Source organism: Dendrobates tinctorius, unplaced genomic scaffold, assembly GCF_039654945.1.
Source record: "Dendrobates tinctorius isolate UK_male_01 unplaced genomic scaffold, ASM3965494v1 ptg000250l, whole genome shotgun sequence".
In the NCBI taxonomy this organism is placed as follows: Eukaryota; Metazoa; Chordata; class Amphibia; order Anura; family Dendrobatidae; genus Dendrobates; species Dendrobates tinctorius.
The window spans coordinates 28,127,907-28,148,702 of record NW_027361917.1 but is presented as its reverse complement, the minus strand read 5'-3'; the positions used below and the strand labels follow the sequence as shown (position 1 = coordinate 28,148,702).

Genomic DNA, 20,796 nt, shown 5'->3' with positions numbered 1-20,796 from the left:
GATACGGTACCCTTTCTAACCTTTGTGCAATGACGTGCAATCCATACTGGGCCTAACACCGTCTGAGCCTGCCTCATGCTGTATAGACATATATTTTGAATGTGTACGCTATCCATACATGTTATCCGGGGATACGGTACCCTTTCTAACCTTTGTGCAATGACGTGCAATCCATACTGGGCCTAACACCGTCTGAGCCTGCCTCATGCTGTATAGACATATATTTTGAATGTGTACGCTATCCATACATGTTTTCCGGGAATACGGTACCCCTTCTAACCTTTGTGCAATGACGTGCAATCCATACTGGGCCTAACACCGTCTGAGCCTACCTCATGCTGTATAGTCATATATTTTGAATGTGTACGCTATCCATACATGTTATCCGGGGATACGGTACCCTTTCTAACCTTTGTGCAATGACGTGCAATCCATACTGGGCCTAACACCGTCTGAGCCTGCCTCATGCTGTATAGACATATATTTTGAATGTGTACGCTATCCATACATGTTATCCGGGGATACGGTACCCTTTCTAAACTTTGTGCAATGACGTGCAATCCATACTGGGCCTAACACCGTCTGAGCCTGCCTCATGCTGTATAGACATATATTTTGAATGTGTACGCTATCCATACATGTTATCCAGGGATACGGTACCCTTTCTAACCTTTGTGCAATCACGTGCAATCCATACTGGGCGTGAGAACGGCTGGCGAGCTGTTAAGCAAGCTACAGCACCTGTCCCCGACTTTTCCCTATAATCGGACGATCTTGCTCGACCCGACTTTTGGAAAAGTCGGGTTTCACGAAACGAAACGCGACCCTAAAAAACCAAAAGTCGCTCAACTCTAGTGGTAAATCTTAATTTAAATGGAATTTTGATGCACCCGGTTGAGTAAAGTAGAGCTTGAAGGTTTGCGAATCCCTCATAATTTTCTATATTTCTGTATAAATTTGACCTAAATCAACATCATATTTTTACTAAAGTTCTTAAAGCTGACAAAGAGGACCACATCAAGCAAATGAGTCAAAAATATTAGACTGTGTCATTTTAATTTATTTTATTGAGGAAAATTATCCAATGTCGCATGTCTGTCTGAGATTGGGAAAAGTATGTGAACCTTTGCATTCAGGATTTGGTGTGAACCTCTTCTCTTTTGCAACAATAACTCTTCTAAATATTTATTTTAATTGTTGATTAATCCTGGATATTGTCTTGGATGGATTTTAGCCTGTTCTTTCAGCTCTGTTACGCTGCTGGATTTTCTTCCATTAGCTGCTCACTTCAGGTCCTACCACAGCATTTCTATAAAATAAGGGTTAGGATTTTGACTTGGTCATTCTAAAACTTTAAAGGGGTATTCCCATCTCCAATATCCTATCCGAATATGTAGTATGTGTAATTATATTAATATTAGCAAATACCTCCTGTTAGTAATGTAGTATAGTTTTTTTTATAGTTTTTAGTCACTATGTCTCTTTCCTCATGTGCAGTCATTGCAGGATCCTGGGTATCCTTTGTTACATCCACTGATAAAGTGAGATAGCTAGTTAGTTGTTAGTGGTCGTAACTATCTATACCTAAGGTCCTGCAATGCCTGCACATGATGAAAGAGACATAGCGAATCAGAAAAACTATACTACATTTTTAATTGGAGGTATTTGCTAACAATATTGTTATTATTACACCTACTACATATTGGGATAGGATCTTGGAGATGGGAATACCCCTTGATCTTTATTCTTCTTTAACCGTCTGTTTCTAGCTCGACTTGTATGCTTTGGGTCATTGTCTTGCTGCATCAATCATGTTCTGTTTAGATTCAGCTCATGTACACTTGTCGTGACAGTTTCATTTAGAAATTGCTGATAACATTTAGAATTAATTGTTCCATCAATGATGGCAAGATTGTTTGGCTCAGAGGCAACCAAACAAACACAAATGGTGATGCTACCACCGTGTTTCATGCATGAAGTTTTTATGTTGCAATGCAGTTTTTCTTTCTCCAAAAATTTCTCATCACATTTAAACCAAAAAGCTCTGCTTGGTCTCATGCGACAATTAAATATTGTTCCACTTGCATTCTGGTATGTCCAGGTTATCTTTAGTAAACTGCAGATGAGCAGCAATCTTCTTTTTAGTGAGCAGTGGCTTTCTCCTTGCAATCCTTCCATGCGCACCATTGTTGTTCAATGTCCTCACTAAGGTGGACTCATGAATATTAATTTTAACTAATGTTAGAGAGGCCTTTAGTTGCTTAGAGGTTACCTTAGGTTTCTTTATGACCCCGTGGAATTTTATAGATCTTGTTCTTGGAGTGTTCTTTGTTACTTTATCACTCTGAGGGAGGGTAATAAAGCTCTTCAATTTCTTCCATTTGTACACAATCTCTCTGTGTATTGGTAGAGCTTGATGACAATCGACAATTTTTTTCTGTGGTCCTTAGAAATCTCCTTTATTTCTTGCCATGATACGCATTCACAAACGTATTGTGACAAACAGACACCGATCCCTTAGTTTCCTACTCACACCTGGTTGACAATCCATTGATTGAAAACACCAGGCTCTCATTTCACCTTATAGTATCTGATAATCCTAAAGAATCACATACCTCTCACTGATGAACGGGTGATTTTGGATCAGTTTCATAAAAATGGCAAAGTCTAATATTTTTTTGTTGAATTGGGTACCTTTAAATAGGAACTGTACTTTCGTCAAACTTTGCATAAATCAGTAGTACAAGTGAATGTAGGAAACTTTGTAAGATGTCTTATCAGGGAACGCAGCTTCTTTATTAAATTATGATCCACTTCATCTCCTTCTTCTCCCCTTCTTATCATGGACTCAGGGAAAATCAGCTTAAATTTGTCCTGCCCAAGACAAGATGGATTGCTAGCACAGTGTGTTGCCAGATTACACAGCACATGATACTCTATAGAGTGGGAGGAGGAAGAGTAAGTGATGTGCAGAGTGAGTAACAACAAGCAGAGGGAAACACAGAAAAATCATGCTGAGCTTTCTAGCAAGCGTTTTACCTCACTAATCCTGGATTAACGTTTACACATTACAGTATACACACATGAGAGATTATTCTGAATAGTTACTTTAATGTATAGTTACACTTTACTAACTAACAAAACTTAAATAAATGAATAGGACAGTGTTGTATAGATAGTAACTAGGACTAATATGCAAAAAAAATGGCAGTCATTTAAAGTTAAAAAACTGACCTCCCCTATTCCCCTCATTCCCTGACATGTTTCGCCATGATCCAGCTTCATCAAGGTTTCAGGGACTATGCCGTGCGGCCAGCATCAGTTAGGTATATACTGATCTCTTTGGCCAATTATTTTGTATGCTTATTGCTAAGCCCTTTTTTTATTGATTGGTGAGAAGATGGAAATGTTGGCATTGCTGATTGAGTTGGTAAGTCACTGTTGGTAGCTAAGTAAGTTGGTAACACTGTCTGTGTTACAGCTCTGACCTGCTTGTGCTTCTACACTTGTGTGAATACTCAGACTTTGGCAAACATGAACCCCCGTTGACGTCGGATTGATGTTAAACATTACTCTTGTCTGCTTTTGTATGTTTATTGTACTGCAGATATACCACAATCTCACATCTAATTTACCAGAGTGACACTAACCTAAATCTATCCTGAACCTGAAGTTAAGTGTCATATCTAAGAATTGCAATTGATGTGTGTGGGCCTTCCAGTCCAGTGTAAAGGCACAGCAATTAGCAGTTAAAGGGAATGTGATTTGTGATTAATTCTGCCCAAACCATGGGCTGCTTAAATTAGGCAAAGGCTCCTTTATTACTTATATACTTTAAACAGGGCTCCTGGAATTAAGTGTCAGAGATGGCTAGTCGCAAAAGCGGATTCCCAGCAGCTTCTACCTGTCTGACTGACAATTCTGTCCCTATAAGTGTATAGAGACCCATCATTCATGCAGGGCCTGGCAGGGAAAATCCGGTGACACCTCTGTGACGTGCCATCTCTTGTTCTAGGCCCCCTGTCTAAAGTATGTATTCTCTTAATACACCGGAACATTTTAGAGTAAAGCATAGATTTTTGTAATAAGGTCACATCACAGGTTCCCAAAGTGGAGCCAGGTAACAGGAAGCCCAGCAAGAAGCTGATCTTTGATAATGAAACAGAAGTTAATCTATGTTCTTAGACTTCTCTGCATGTTGAATAGGAAGGTCACTTTCAAGTGTGTCTTTCTAAAATGGAACGTTCAGATGTACTTTCCACCCTGTAAATTAGCTTGTGTTGGAAAGGCAGGACACAGGCTGTACAGTACGTCGTGCCAGGTGGGAAAAATACATTTTGTACCTGATATCCATTTAGTTTGCCCAGATTAAGAGATTTGAGTCGACACTTCCTGCCACTAAATGTTTACATTCAATCTTCCAGATGAATCTCTTCAACCTTCTGTACCGGGTAATGACAGTCTGCCCAGCTACTGCAAAAATGACGAAGGAGACATTTTCCTGGCAGCCGAGTCTTGGAAACCCAATGTTTGCACAAGCTGTGTCTGCATGGATAGGATGATCAGCTGCTATTCTGAGTCCTGTCCGCCTGTAACCTGTGAAAGACCAGTTCTGAGGAAGGGTCAGTGCTGTCCATACTGCATTGGTGAGTACCACAGTGATACATGGGGCTGGGATTTCTACATGCATAGACAATGCACTGGACAGGTGGCGGTCACTTTTTTTATTACTTCCGCTGCCTTTGGAAATGGAATCCAATAAACTTTCTCCTTTGTAAAGTGCTAGAAATATCAGGTAAGCATGTTGTCTGCAGTATCTTGTAGATAAAGCTGACATTTTCAGGTATTCTGAAGGGTAGGCCTTTGAGAAGTGTTTGACCTATATGTTGAACAAGTCTACTCCCACCATTGCTTTAGTATCTTAAGGTTTTATCTTTCTTCATTGTTTTCCAAAATAAATAAATGATTTACCAAGCTGACACTAATGATGGGTCAAATTTCACAGAAAAGTGCTTCTATCCCCTGTACATCTACAATAGTGTTCCTCAGCTTGTGGGCTACATGGTGAATAAGGTACACTTGTTTTTTTCAGTCAGGACCAAATATACACTACCACTATACAAGCATCAACTTAAGAAGAAGTACTGCTATATAATGAACAAATCGTTATCATTCTGCTGAAAATACAAGAGAATTTCTTCAGTTCTTAAGTGATGGCTGTAGGGTCCATCCAGAAGACCATCAGAGCTGTCACTCAAGAGCAGAAGGAAAGGGGCTGTGGACGGATCAGTGCAGAGTGTCCAGGACGCTTGACATATAGGGAAAACTCCTTTTCCTCTAGACATTTCTCATTGCAGCACACAATGAATTAAAATGTCTACACCAGGTTTATGAAACTATTGTGACCATCAACAGAAATCTCTCAAACATCTAAGGCAGCACCTAGGAAAGTTAACAACTTGTTCAGGAGGTCTTCCTTTTTTTCTGTGTGCTTCTTTGAATTGTCAAATATGTATTTAATGGGTGGGTGCTACTTTCAGGCTAACGCTAAATTCATAGCACTATTTCAGTAGCTGAGAAAAATAAAGGTCTCAAAATGCACTCAAATTGTAGATAGGATGGTTCTTCAGAGGAAAAAATTTAAAGTCACTGTTATAGGCTGACCCCGAGCACACACTAAAGTTCAGCAAAAGGCAGCAGAAGTGTTGCTTAGAACATAATTTATTCCATCATATGTCAATCTGGGAGTTCACAGCCAAATGTAAAGGTGTAACAGAAGCAATAATCCCAACGTTTCGGCTTTGGTAGCCTTTATCAAGGGTGCATTCTGCTATAATGAAGACATGAGCTTATGGTAGATCCCAGGTGCAGCACATAACACCCACTCATTACATACATGCTGCACATAACACCCACACATTACATACATGCAGCACAAACACATTACGCAGTTCACTCACAGTACAATTACATGGCAATATAATGTTACTAGATGGAGGGCGGTAATGTCACGATGGGGGCAGGCTTTGCAGCGTTGAGAATCTCTCCCCCCCATGTGCTCACCCACCTATCCACTCTCTCTTTTCCCCATATGCTGACTTCTCCCGTCTGTACTCTCTTCTTTGACCTGTCTACCCCATGTGCTATCCCCCTTGTCTGTTGTCTCTCTCCTTCCTGTGCTGTGTTCTCCCTCAAGTGCTGTCCCGTTTGAGCTGCCTCCCCCCTGTGCTCTGTCTCTCTCACCCCTGTGTCTGACCGTGTACAGAACATACCACAGCTTCTGGGCAGGGGAGGAAGCAAAAGACAATACTGACATTACAGCAGGAGATCACAGAGGATACATTTTGTGAGGTAAAATATTGATTAAAAGCAGTCAGTGAAATATTTTGCCTGAAAAAATGAATCCTCTGTGATCCCCTGCTGTAATGTTAGTATTGTCTTTTTCTTCCTCCCCTGCCCAGGAGATGCGGTATGCTCCGTACACGGTCAGACACAGACAATTTTTAAAATGAACTTTCGTTCGTGGGAAAACCCCTGTAATGTGACCAGCTTCCTCTGCCTGTAGACACGTCGTGCATCTGCCACCGGGATCAGCCGAATGATTCACTGCCCCTGCGTGGAATTCGTGCAGGCGCAGTGCGATGGTGTTCCGCTTGTGGTACCGCTAAAGAGGCTGTGTGAGTATGTGAGTGTGAGAGTGTGTGAGTGTGAGAGTGAATGTGAGTATGTGTGTGAATGTGAGTTTGTGTGAGAATGAGAATGTGAGTGTTTGTGTATGAGTGCGAGTCTGAGTGTGAATGTGAGTGTGTGAGTGTGTGTGGGTGGTGCGTACGGCGTATAGTGTGTGAGTGTGTGTGTGGTGCGTACAACGTATAGAGAGTGTGTGTGTGGTGCGATGGTGTTCCGCTGGTGGTACCGCACAATAGGTTGGTAACAGCAGCAGTTTCCATATTGCGACACCCATCACTTGGGTGTCCCAATATGGCGGTTGGTGAATTTTCTCCACTTGGAATTCTGGGATATGGTGACGTCTGGACAAAACAGGAAATGAAAACATTACAAGGCAATTATATAAATAGATAATCCACATGTGAAGAAATGACGGATGGCACTCACCATTCAAATGTGCAAGTCTTTATTCAGGAATAAAAAACATTGGCACGAGAGACATGTGTTAAGTACGGACTATGACCGTTTCGCGCTGCTGCGCTTCAACGGGTCCCGGTCTTCAGACCATTTATTATTTTAATTTTTGAATTTTGTTTTTACTTTTTCATTTTTTTATCCAGATGAAGGGGCAACGGATCCTTTCAAGGTTCTGATTTCCCCAAACCAACAACAGGTGAGCATGTGCGAGTGTCGCCTCCACGTATCCTCTCCTGCGACGTGGGATGCCATGCCTGAGCTGATTCAAGAGCGACGGGTCTCTTAAGGGTCTCTGATCTCCCCGCACTGACTTACAAACGAGCACATGGAGTGTCGCCTTCATGTATCCTCTTCCGCAGCCAGGCCTATGCCGGACATCCTGCCCTGCCCATCCTTAGGGATTGAACCCATAGGATGCTCAGAGGCCTCTACATGGTGTCCGTGCAGCCCCCACTGCTTCATCACTTTTAAAGGCGGATAATGCAAGGAGGCGGACGGTCCCTCTCCACTTCCCTTCTAAGGGATGGTGGATTGAGTTGTTCTCTTACCCCATACCATCCTGAAGATTACCCATGGTCCCCTAAAGCGGCCAGATAAGTGACCGAAACAGTCCGAGAACGCGCGCCTCCGCGCTGAAGTCCCATTGCGGCGGCTCCATGCCGGGATGCGCACCACGGTGAGTGCCATGTAATCCATGCAGCACAAGTTCTGCCACAGCCGGACATAGCCCTGTGAAATCCTAGGGGAGCGAACCCTTAGGATACACAGAGGCCCACACGGTGCCCGCGCTGCTCCCTCTGCACCACCACTGATGGAACAGTGATGCTGCAGGGAGCTGGATGGTCCCGCTCCACCTCCCCCTCAGAGGGGATGGTGGATTGAGGGCTCCTGCACCATCACTGTTGCAACACTGCCCGGCAAGCCAAGCAGCAGCTCTGCTCTCACTCCTCTACAGCTCGTGACAGGAGGGGGGCTCCTGAGCGTGTCGCGGGCCCGGTCGTTGTTTCCGCCCAGGCACCACTAATTTAGCCCCCAGCTTCAGCCCTTGCTAGGCCACGGGCCGGTTACTCCGCCCACCAGCCGTGCATCACGTCGTAGGTGCCTCCCACATGTCTGGCGTTTGTCACAGTGTCCTGATCCTGAAACACTGTGCATGGCAGAGCGGGAGTATCAGCGTCTCCCTCGGCGTCCGCGGGGAAGCGCTTGGTCCATGGACCCCCCCTCCAGAGGTGCATCGGCAGGCATCAAAAATTTAGGCCCCGGCTTCGGCCTACTTCAATGAAGCCTAATCTCGGCGGCCATATCACTTGTTGGACTGCGTTACCTGCTTTGGCGTAATGGCTGTGGAACCAGGGATCTCTGGGCGTTGTGATCCGTCAGCAGATGGCTGTCGCCCTCATCCTCGCCCTCCACCAGAGTGCGCCGCCGGTCGCTCCGTCGTACCATCTTGCAGACCAAGGTACAGGGCATCCTTGTATACTTAAATGGCCATACAGCAGTCAACGGTCATTCTAGGCTGAAGGTGACTATTCTAGTCAGGTGGCAGCCGCTAAGCAGCTTGAGGCCAAACCAGTACCCGAATGGGAGACCTGCTGGAAGTCCCTGGTCCCGTCTGAGGGCAAAGATAGCGCTCATTCACAGCACTGACAAGGGTACTATTTCCCTGGGGAGGGCCACAGTCTCAGGGTAAGACCTGAAAGATACTGTGTGGATGCGTGTATATATATATATATATATATATGTTTGTTTATATATATATATATAGTGTGTGTGTGGTTTTGTATATGTATATATATACATATATATGTGTTCTTTAAATCGCCGGCCAGCCTGCGTTCCAGGAGATTAGAGTACTGGTTTTCGGCAGTACTTATGTAAGAATTATACTGGCCCTGCACATGCCCGACATGTTAATTTGTGGGGATCCATAAGCCATCTCACCACGCCAGCGTTGGACTCCGGTGCGGGCTTCTCACTGATTATCCGCGATCCCTCTGTGCATTGAAGCGTTCACAGGATCACAGCAGCGGTTGATTAGCAGCCACAAGCATTCTACCAATGCTCAGGCATCTAGAGAAAGGACTGTCAGTGCGCTATCCTACCAACTACGTGCTTGAATGTCCAAATTTTTTGTGTCTCGCTCCCCTTCACCACAGGTTTACAGAGTACAGGACTCTGTGTATCAACTTAAGGTTTTTCCTAGAATCTGGATTCGCCGGAAACTGGCAGATTTGCTTTTTTGAGGCAGGCATCCAGTTTTCTGAAGGTCAGCGAGGATACCTCGTCTGTCCCGAATCACGTAGCGTTCTTCCAGTGGGCTATACCCCATAATACAGCAGTTACCACTCACCGGGGGGGCTCGCGGTATAGTTGACCGGCAAAGGGAGCGATGTGATAACCAAGTCAGAAGCCACCGGAAAGGAGGAATCACCTTTGATTTCAGCTGGTTGACGGAAACAATGGGTTGAATCGCCGGAATATCTAGGCCGGGTAGATAGTCAAATTAAAGGACCCACAGGCAGACTGACGAGAGTCTGATCCGTTCCGTTCTGTGGGCCTCAACACCAGCTGTCTTCCCATTTTAAGCTGGACGCCTTTTTACATGCGGCCGGCTGCACCACACTATCTGTGGCAGATGCCATTGCACTCAATAGGGCATTATGGCTCAGGGAATGGAAAGAGCTCGGCACCCACAGAAAAAACTCCGACATCTCTTTCTTACCAGAGTGGATTTGCATGGGCAGTAGTCATTTCCGCTTATCTCTGAGGCCATGGGAGGGAAGAACAAGTTTCTTCCCCAGCAAGGCTTAAGGCATCTTCCTCATTGGCATCGGAAACAAATCTGAATTTGGTCCTTTTGCATAAATCCGGCACTCCCATCGCCAAAGGATCCCAGTCTTCCCATGGATCCAGCCAGCAATGTAAGGGTCCACCCCAAATGGTCTGGACCCGACAGTAATAGGTCCCTGACGTTTTCCACCCAGTGATTTCTGGCATAAACCGTCGACACACAGCATTACGGATGATCACCTATTCCTGATTCATGCCGTTCGTATCGAACGGGCCCAAATCCTGGTGTCTTCTAGATACAAAGATTGCTTTTTTTCTATCGTCCCTCTACAGGATGTTTTTCCTTTACGCCCTCCAAAAAACTTAGGCGTTGGAACAAGGGTTTCTTTTCCGAGCCATTGATGCACGGCATCAGGATGGAGCCGTTATTCGATGCTACAAAATGTAACTATCGATTACCTCTACTCAAATCTGTTCGTGCTTCCCAGAAAAGACGGATCTGTAGGATCCACACTGGAACTTGGCCAAGGTATACCATCCACGGATGGAGTCTCTCCGTTCGGTCCTTACCTTGATCGTGAACAGCATCTTCAGTTCACACTCTTTGGCACTCATCCCCTTAGTCCTTCCGGATTGCCGTGAGGTACAGGGTGGGGGGGGAATCGCAGCAGCAATTGAAGTGATCCCCTTCCATTAACTGTATACTCTTCTGGCAGTCTGCGCCAGAAAACTGCTCTCCTCGGCTGCGGTGCCGCTCGCCCCCGCACGTCAAATAGCCTCACAGCCATGGACATTGAGATCCTCTCTATACCAAGGAGATACAAAATAATATTGTGGTACCGTGTTAGCCAGAAAAAGCGGTGTAAATACTTATGGTCCCGAAAGAAAAAAAAGAAAAAATGAGAAGGGTATGCAAGGAATGATACCTTTATTGGCTAACAAGAGAAACTATATTTGCAAGCTTTCATGGCTCAGGCGGTCCTGTCATCAGGCAACAATACAAGTGAATATACCAAGGAGAAAAATCTTCTCTTCTGATCTAATCACCAGTACTGGCTATCGATGCCAGCCTCCTTGGTTGGAGAGCAGCTTTTTTTATGTATCCTTGTATTCCAAGCGATCCGGTTAACCCGGCAACAGTTCCATTATCTACTTGCGAATCACCCCATTCAAATTCAATACCATAACGCCACGGTTGTGGCATATACCACGGAGGCCCTCTTAACATAACTGTTTTCATTAGGGGACTCCGAATGGGGATCTGATGGCTTGAAGACTGAACGACAAGGTACCCAGCTTCTGAGCCCGGTCTCAGGATTCAAAACGCCATAGGGGTGCATGACTGGTTACTCCGTGGCACCAGTTTCGTCTTCCTTCCCGGTCAACGATCATCACGTAAACAAAGGTAGAGGCCATTCCAGTATCCCTAGATGTCCAGAATTGGTCTCACCGGACGTGATATGCAGAGTTACTACAGATCATACATGCCGTCCACAGGTGACTGTTGCATCATCCAGACATGCTCTGCTAACGTCCAATGGATCACCAGATCACACAATCTGGTTTTTAACGGTCTGGCTTTCAAAGCCTGAGCTCTAGTCTACTCTCCTCAGGGGTCTCCACTATGATTGGTGCCCATAGTTGCATCTTTCACCTCTCCTGAACACCTTCTGTCGCATGGTGTAAGGACCACAGTCGTTCTCTTCGCGTCTTCACTGCTCTATTTCTTTTGAGAGTTTTCTCCAGACTGATTTGGACTCAGGTTCGTGTCTTTCACCTCCCTCAAAGGCCAGATCTGTCTCTATTTCAGCGCAGGTTTGCTTCCAAGACGTAATACAGGACTTCTCAGCGGTACCCCCCTACAAACTGTTCCATGATGTCTCGCGGGCAGTTCTGTCTTGGGAAGTCGCCCTTCTTGTCGCAGTGTCACTTATTATGCGACGCTCGTAGCTGACAGCCATGTCCTGTTTAGCTCATTTGGTTTTTCTTTCTGCTTTCCAACTGGGATACGGTTGTCCTTGTATCGCTTCCGCCCCTTTGTCCAGCGTTGGTTGACCCTTCTATTTTTTACAATGATTTCGTCTTGCCCTCTTTGGGCCGACACTGGTACTTCGGATGGATAATGCTTTGCGTGCCCTGCACGAAATGACGGCTCTCAGGATGTATGTCCTGAGGACGGCACCCTCTTGTAAGCCACTTCAGAGTCACAATAGCCAGAGAAATTCATTTGGCTATTCAGGAGTTATACTACTTTAGAAGAGCCCCATCCCAGTAGGGATTAGGGCGTATTCTACGTGGTCGATGTCCACCCTCTAGGCCATTCGGCTTCGCATGCCGACCGAACAAGTCCGCAGGTCTGCAAAGCCTTGCATTTTCGCTCAGCATATACACATTCTTGAAGCACTACTCATACTCTGACTTCTACAGTACAGTCCTCGGTAGATCCTCGGCAGATTATTCTGCAACAGGCGGTAGGGCACCTTTACTCCACTACATGGGGGTTTTTATCTGTTATATTGTTGCCCACCCATGGACTGCTTTGGGACGTCCCATGGTCTGAGTCCCCCAATGAGGCGAAGGACAAGTAGGGATTTTGGTGTACTCACCGTAAAATCCTTTTCTCCGAGATGCTCATTGGGGGACACAGCACCCACCCTGTTAACTTGACGACCTCTGCTTCTTGTCTTCCATTCAGTGGGTTATACTCTGATATGATTTTAATGGTCGTACTCTGATATGATATTAATGATCTACTGCTTTTGCACTAAACTGGTTCACTTGGGGCCAGCAGGAAGGTGTATACTGCGGAGGAGGAGCTAACTCTTTTTTTGTCTCAACTTAGTGTCAGCCTCCTATTGGCCGCAGCATAACACCCATGGTCTGTGTCCCCCAATGAGCATCTCGGAGAAAAGGATTTTACCGTGAATACACAAAAATCCCTATTTCATGGATTGAGCACCCATTCTAAATGGGGTTGTTTGGTGTTAAAACTTGGTGTGTGATTTGACCTCTTGGAATCAGGACTAAGGTCAAGGTGGTGCTAAGCGCTTTCTTTCCTTGTTTGGAGTTTATATAAATAGATAATGTGCAGTACTTAGCTTCTTTGCATGTGAAGCACTGGATTACCCGCAGGGATGACCACTAGGTCCACAGAACAGTTAGGCGCTTCCAACAGGCCAATTCAGTTAATGCTCATTTATCTACTAAGCCACGTCCCAACATGCCAGGTATAGGATACTGCATCAGCCCTTTCATCTACATACATAGTATGGTATATATATATATATATATATATATATATATATATATATTTATATGCAGATACCACTACCTTCCTGAGATTGGTCCCCTCTCTTCTCTAACCCCCTCTATGTTTTTTTCTGACAGTTCCAGTCCACACTTCTTCTGAGTCACAAGTTCTACTGTCTGCTTCATGCTCCACCCCCTTCTTATGCAAAAGCCTCTGCTCTCCAGTGCCCCTTTTCTTTGCTTTCTGTGCTATCCTCCTGTGTTCTCTCTTTCATTCAGTCTCAGTGTCTTCTCCAACCCTCTCCCCTGCATGTGGAGGGAGGAGGCTGCAGCTTCCTCTGCTGTTAGCTCCCTGACATAAATGGCAAGAGGAAGGGACCATCTGGAATATCTCCCCTCCTCATATGTCCATTCGATGCCTACACATTCATGTGATGAGAAGGAAGTGGAGCTAAAGGTGAGCTCCATATAGTCTTGTGTTCCTCTGCAGCAAGAGGAGACAAAGCGGCCCACTCTTGAGCAGCTGGTGGTACATATTAGTCCAGGCGTGACTTCAGTGCCTCCACAACTGTGCCACACACCGTTCTTCATCCAAATCCAGAAGCCCCAATTAATCCTCAAAAGAAAGCTGTCCATGGGTAAAAAATCTTTGGTTGACTGATCCTATTAATAATTCACTTCTATGAATGGCAGACTTTTTCTTAGTGTCTTAATTTCGTAGAAATTAGGACTGGACATATTGTATTTCAACCCGTTGTTTGCTAATGTTGGCCAACACCTGACATATATGGCAGCTGCCTTTCCCACTCTTACTTTGGAAATACCCTGCTTATACCTGAACATACTAATTTATGGAAGAACAAGGGGGAAGGCTGCTAGCCAAGACACTAATCACATGTCTATAGACAGCTTTACATCCCTGAAAGATCCCAAGACGAAATACAATGCAAAAATGAGATCCATACCAAATGAAGGGATTTACCATACTTCTCAACATGATGTCTCATGAAGACCTCACCTTTTTCAGATGGAAGCCATCTCTGCAATCAGCTGCTTCAACTTCTCACACCTCCAGCATTAAGGTCCACCACAGGGGGAGCTATTTGTAAACTGCTTTCCGCTCTGGATCATAGAGCTGGGAACTTCTATTTTATCATATTCATATGCCCTAATAGTGGTTATATTTTTTTTATATAAAAAAGGATACAGAAGAATAAAACTATTTGTCAATGCAGAAAAGCAATCTAGTGCTATAATACAAGCTGTTCTAACACTACTTTTATGCCCGCTATGCCAGTACAATTTAAACCGTATGTTTAATGCAATAATAATAGCAATTGCAGCAAATTCAGTAGAAAATTGACTATTTGTCTATCATACTTTCAGTCACTGTAACTTTAGACAGGTGCAAATCACAAAATGCTTAACATTTTTTGTCTAGGATTTTCTTTTCATACATGTCATTAAATTACATTTTTGATGCCACATACCAGACTAGATTTTCAAACGAGTTACAACTGGTGCATTCATGGACATTTTTTTCTTTTATAATTTACTATATTTTCTTTCCCGTCTTATAAAGGAGTATTCTATTCAGGCAAGACTAAACATAGGGAAATACCATGCTTCTTAATTTCACAGTTTTGCAATAAATTTCATGTCTCTCCCAAGTCATAAGTATGTAAGGTATTGGGATGACGGGACAGAAGTGAAAGGTTGTCTGCATATAGCAGTCTAGGGTGGAAAGTACCATATTTTTCTGACTATATGATGAACTTTTTCAGCTGGAAAATATTAATTTATCAAGTGCCTGCATCATAGAGGGGTCCAGAAGCAAAACATTTCCCTGACTGCTTCCTGGATGATCAGGCAAAGTGTTTATAGAGTGTATTGCTGAGTCATTAAGGGTATGTGCATGCAACATTTTTCTAGGCAAATTCCACTAGGAACCTCCTGAAAAAGCACAAAAAAAACAAACAAAAAAGGATGAACATAAAGCAATGTCAGAACTACTTGCTGTGCATGTGTTCCATCTTTTTATGTTCCACCATGTAATGTGCAGAACAAAAATGAATGCTAGCGGCAAAGCTGATTTAAAACATGTCCAATAAAGCATCAGAAAGGGTGATTCAGGAACAGCACTGCTAGCACTTTCCCGAAGCGTCTACTGCCTCTAAAGCAGTGAGGGAGTTCCGGCATCTAAAAGTCGCCATGTACACATATCCCCATTTCCTTCCAGGGTCTACCTGCGCAGCGACGGTCCTCACTGCCTATCTGGACACCACCCACAAATCTTAGTAGCTTAGTAGTTTGTGTAACGCCAGTAGTGACTGACAATGAATTACAGAAGCGTGGTCATTTGGCGGGGTGGCCCTGCAGGAGCAGAACCTGTAATCAGCCCACTATTCAATCATACTAGGGGCTCCCAGCAAGCTCAGAAATTACAGAAATGGTCGGTCAAGGACTCCCTAGAGAATAATTAAAATGGGAAACTCCATTTTCCAAATGTTTATGACTCCATAACACAATATGAACCTTTTATAGACCGTTACCTCGAAAGCGTTAATACATGGAGAGGTTCGTAAACCACTACATCCATAGCTCCTCCACTTCATAATATAGCAAAAGTCATTATAAAGGAAATCCTTCCTGGCTATGTCCTTGTTTAGTACTAGCACTTATGAGGCGACTGCCACAAGGTGATAGGAAAACCTGACACATTTCACTTTTATAAGCTTTAAAGGTCATGTTCTTACCGCTAAGCTACATGTTAAGCCGAGCAGTCTTTGGCGAGATTAAGAACATTTTATAAGCCAATCTTCTGGCAATTAAATGTTACTTTTTGTGTTGGAACAAGACTCGTGTCATATGTGTAAAGATCTATACCCGCGATATCCTAAACTACGCTCGCCACGAACTCTGGTCTTCTACAACCAGACGGTGAACATGGGTAGTGAGTTTGACTGTCACATTGATTATTTTAGTGTTGTACATACAGTATTTTCTGTGCAATAGATGCTAGAATAATTACACTAATACAATAAAAGTCTGAAAACCATGCAATATTATGGTAATTTTCTATGATACCTGACAGTTTATTTGTAACTTTACTGTTAATGTGACTTTGGCTCTTTGAAATCTGCGTTATCAAGAAAATATTTGATAGGTGTTGCGATGCTCTTTAGTCAGTGCACTAGACGAACCATGACAAGCACCAGTACTCCGGATCTCCTGCGAGTATATATTGTTCACTTGAATAAAACCAGGTGTAAAGCGACAGCATAGCCTGTTGTTCTTGTTCATCTGAACGTGTCAATTAGCAGATCCCTAGTACCATCATTGACGTCTGTTTATTCTTTCTCATCTTGTCTTTTTTTTTTTTTTGCTATGAGAGATATCAGAAACCGGTGTGACCCCCACTGACAACCCCAAACTTTATCTCTTACATTGACTTTCATGGCATTCCAAATCATTTTGGCTTTGTCTCCAATTCTGCTGTGCATTTTTTTACATTATTATTATGTATTGAATAGATTAGATAACAGATAACTTTGTTGTGATTATGCTGAAACTGATATGGTTTTTGGGTCCAGATGAATTTGCTGGGAGTTTAAAATGGGAATGTGCACGCCATCGCATTGTGTACCCTGCTCCGTTGATGTGCAAAATCCAAATCAGGCCTGTTTCACACGTCAGTGGCTCTGGGCCGTGTAGTGACAGTTTTTTCACGTACCGGAGACACTGACACACGTAGACACATTAAAATGAATGTGTCTCTGCACATGTCAGTGTGTTTTCACGGACCGTGTGTCCATGTGCAAAACACGCAGACATGTCCGCAACACGTGCTGCACACGTGCAAATTGAGAACAATGTACACTGTCCTCCGTGAGCACGGACGGCTGCCTGGGAAGAAGCGCTACTGTAAGCCGCTGTTCCCCTGCATGTGGTGCTAAATGCGGCTGTCATTCTCCCTGCTCTATCGGCAACAGCTTGAGCAGGGAAGAATGAATGAAAAGAAACCGACTTGGGGTACCCCTTATTATTTTAACCAACCTGGCAAAACTATACAGGTGAGGGCTGCTATTCTCAGGCTGGTAAGGGGCCATGAATATGGACCCCCCCAGCCTAAAAACAGCAGCCTGCAGCTGCCCAGAAAAGGCGCATCTATTAAATGTGCCTATTCTGGAGCTTTGTTGGGTTCTTCCCACTTGCCCTGTAGTGGTGGCAAGTGGGGTAATAAGGGGTTAATGTCACCTTGCTATTGTAAGGTGACATTAAGCCTGGCTTAGTGATGGAGAGGTGTCAATAAGACACCTATCCATTACTAATCCCATAGTAAGTAAAGGGTTAATTAAACACACACAGTAAGAATAAAGTCTTTTAATGAAATAATACAACACACGTTTTTATCATCTTTATTACACTGCTAATCCCATCTTGAAGCCATTGATCACCTGAAAAAATAAAAAGACAAACCAACAATATAGCATACCTGTCCGGCGCTCAGTCAAGCCCACGGCGTAAATCCATACCTGGGGGTTAATCAGTTTACAGCCGGAGCAGTGCTAATGCGAACTCTCGGGCTGTAAACTACTGGGGAATGAATTAGAAGCAGCACACACAGGCTCAGTGACGAGCGGTGGCGTCACTGAGTCTGTGTTCGCTGCCAGCATGAACTCCTGTGACCTCAGCACCGCCATTTAAAGTAATAGAAATTTATCCTCTTTTATCTGAATTCTTTTTGCTCAGACTATGTTTTATGTGTATGCTGAGCACCACTGACCTATGCAGGAATAATTGTGCTGAGAGTGCCAGTACTATCTGTCAGGAACACCGCACTGCACTTGCTCACTGAGCCAGTGCGCGTGTCCTGAGTAAGACAAACTGTGCTCAGAGATACCTGTGGAGCGGGCAGCAGCAGAGAAGATGCGTGCTTCAGACCCACAGGACTGCTTGGGGCGTGGTCTAAACTCCAGAGAGCTAGGAGCTGCAGGAAAACTCCTAGAATGGTAACTACGGGACGAAGTTACTAATTGGCATAGACAGGGACATAAACCAGTTCAGGTCGGGGTCAAAGCACGAGATAGCATGACAATTACCAAAGGGCAAGACAGAACGGATAGTCAAGACGTAGCAAAGAAGTCAGAAACCAGAGAAGCAGATATACAGTACAGAATCAACAGGCAAACTCACAACGGGGGACAGAACCGGATCAGAACCATATAAGCAAGCTATAAGACAACGAACAGGCACACAGGGGTCCCAACACTCGGCCAAAGGCAAAAGTATAACTGACAGGGATTGGAGTTTCTCAGGGCTATAAAAAGCTCTGCCTGAACCAAAGAGAGGTCACAATAGTTAACCCCAGGTGTGCAGGTCAAAGCCTGCACTGAGCTCAAGACATTAACCCCTGACGTGCAGGTCAAAACCTGCACTGGGATCATGACAGTACCCCCTCTCAACGGGGGGTCTCTGGACCCCCAGACTTCCCCGGGTACTTGGCATGGAAAGCCCGAACCAGGCAATCTGCATGTACAGAGTGAGCAGGGACCCATGAGCGATCCTCCGGGCCATATCCCTTCCAGTGGACCAGGTACTGCAAAGAGCGGCGCACCCACCGAGAGTCCACAATATGTCCAACCTCATACTCCAGGTGACCCTCCACCAACACTGGAGGAGCAACAGACTCGGAGTCCTCCTTGACAGAACCCACGGGTTTCAACAGAGATTAATGAAACACATTGGATATCTTTAAGGAGGCGGGGAGACGCAACCTATATGGCACCAGGTTGACTATCTCCACAATCTCGTACGGACCAATGAACTTTGGTCCCAATTTAGCTGACGGTACCTTCAAGTTGATGTTACATGTGGAAAGCCAAACCTTCTTCCCCACCTGAAACATGTGTCCCGGGGCCCTCTTTTTGTCAGCAAAATATTTGTACCTCCCCTGGGCCCGAGAGATATTACGCTGGACTTAAGCCCAGAGGTTTTTTAACCGTTGGACGGACCCCTCTGCCCCTGGACAACCGGAATCCACCCGTGAAAACTCCCCAAAATGAGGATTAAACCATAATTGATTAGGAATGGGGACATGTTGGTGGACTGACTCACCCGGTTGTTAAAAGCGAATTCCGCCAATGGTAACGCATCACACCAATCCTCCTGTCTGGCGGAGGTCAGACACCTGAGAATTTGTTCCAGGGATTGATTGGTGCGTTCTGTCTGACCATTACTCTCCGGGTGATATGCCGACGAGAAGGAGAGTGAGATTCCCAGTTTCATACAGAATGTCCTCCAAAATTTGGCCACAAACTGCACACCTCTGTCAGACACCACATTCAGGGATACCCCATGCAATCGGACCACATGCTGCACGAAAACCTTGACAATGTTTCTGCTGAGGGTAGTGCTGCCAAGGGAATGAAATGGGCCTGTTTTGAAAACCTATCCACCACCACCCAGATCATGGTATTGCCCCTGGAAGGTGGAAGACCGGTAATAAAATCCATGGAGAGATGAGTCCATGGCCTATCAGGAACCGGTAAAGGTATGAGTTCCCCAGCCAGCCGGTTATGCGAGCTTTTGGAACAGGCACAAACTCCACAAGCAGCAATGAATTTCTTGACATCGGACCCCAGTGAAGGCCACCAAAAAACCCTGGCTACTGCCTCTCTAGTGGCCATGATACCGGGATGAGCACTCAGCCTAGACTCATGAAACTCCTGCAAAAGTCTAGGCCGCAATAAATCTGGTACAAACAATTTATCCCCTGGCCTGGTCGTCGGAGCAAGGAACTGAGCCCTCAAAATTTCTTGTTCCAACTCTGTTAAGACCCCCGCCACTACCACCCCTGGGGGAAGAATGGAGGACGGCAGCTCGGGGGGAGACACCGGGTCAAAACTTCTGGACAGGGCATCTGCTTTAACATTTTTGGACCCTGATCGAAAAGTAATGGAGAATTGAAAGCGTGAAAAAAAGTGACCAACGGGCTTGTCTAGGAGTAATCCTCTTAGCAGATTCAAGGTATGCCAAATTTTTGTGATCCGTGATAACAGTGATAGGGTGAGCCGCCCCTTCAAAAAAGTGCCTCCATTCTTCGAATGCCAGCTTGACCGCAAGAAGTTCTCTATTGCCTACATCATAGTTTCTCTCGGCGGATGAGAACTTCTTGGAGAAGAAGGCACAGGGTTTGAGATTAGTAAGGGTGGCTGGACCTTGGGACAACACTGCCCCCACCCCTACTTCAGAAGCATCCACCTCCACAATAAATGGTTTGGACGGGTCTGGCTGGACCAGTACCGAGGCGGACATGAAACATTTCTTAAGAGCTGAGAAGGACTCCTTAGTGAGTTCCAACCAATTTTTTACATCAGCCCCCTTCTGGGTAAGATCTGTGAGTGGTTTAACCACTTGAGAGAAACCTTTAATGAATCTCTGGTAATAGTTCGCAAATCCCAAGAAGCGCTGGAACCCCTTGAGATCATGAGGCTGAACCCAGTCTGTGATCGCCAGCACCTTCTTAGGGTCCATACGAAACCCCTCACAAGATACAATCAGCCCCAAAAAAGACAGTTACTGTAAGAAAAAAGAACATTTTTCCAATTT

At 44.8% G+C, this 20,796-nt stretch overlaps 1 protein-coding gene across 1 annotated transcript in view; it reads left to right on the top strand.

Annotated features, from left to right (window-relative positions):
* The window catches only part of CRIM1 (cysteine rich transmembrane BMP regulator 1), a 1,013,901-nt gene that overhangs the window by 929,528 nt on the left and 63,577 nt on the right, over nt 1-20,796 (top strand). The window contains exon 13 of the mRNA XM_073557600.1: nt 4,425-4,646. Coding sequence (XP_073413701.1) covers nt 4,425-4,646 — 222 coding nt within the window. The remainder of the gene's footprint in view (nt 1-4,424; nt 4,647-20,796) is intronic.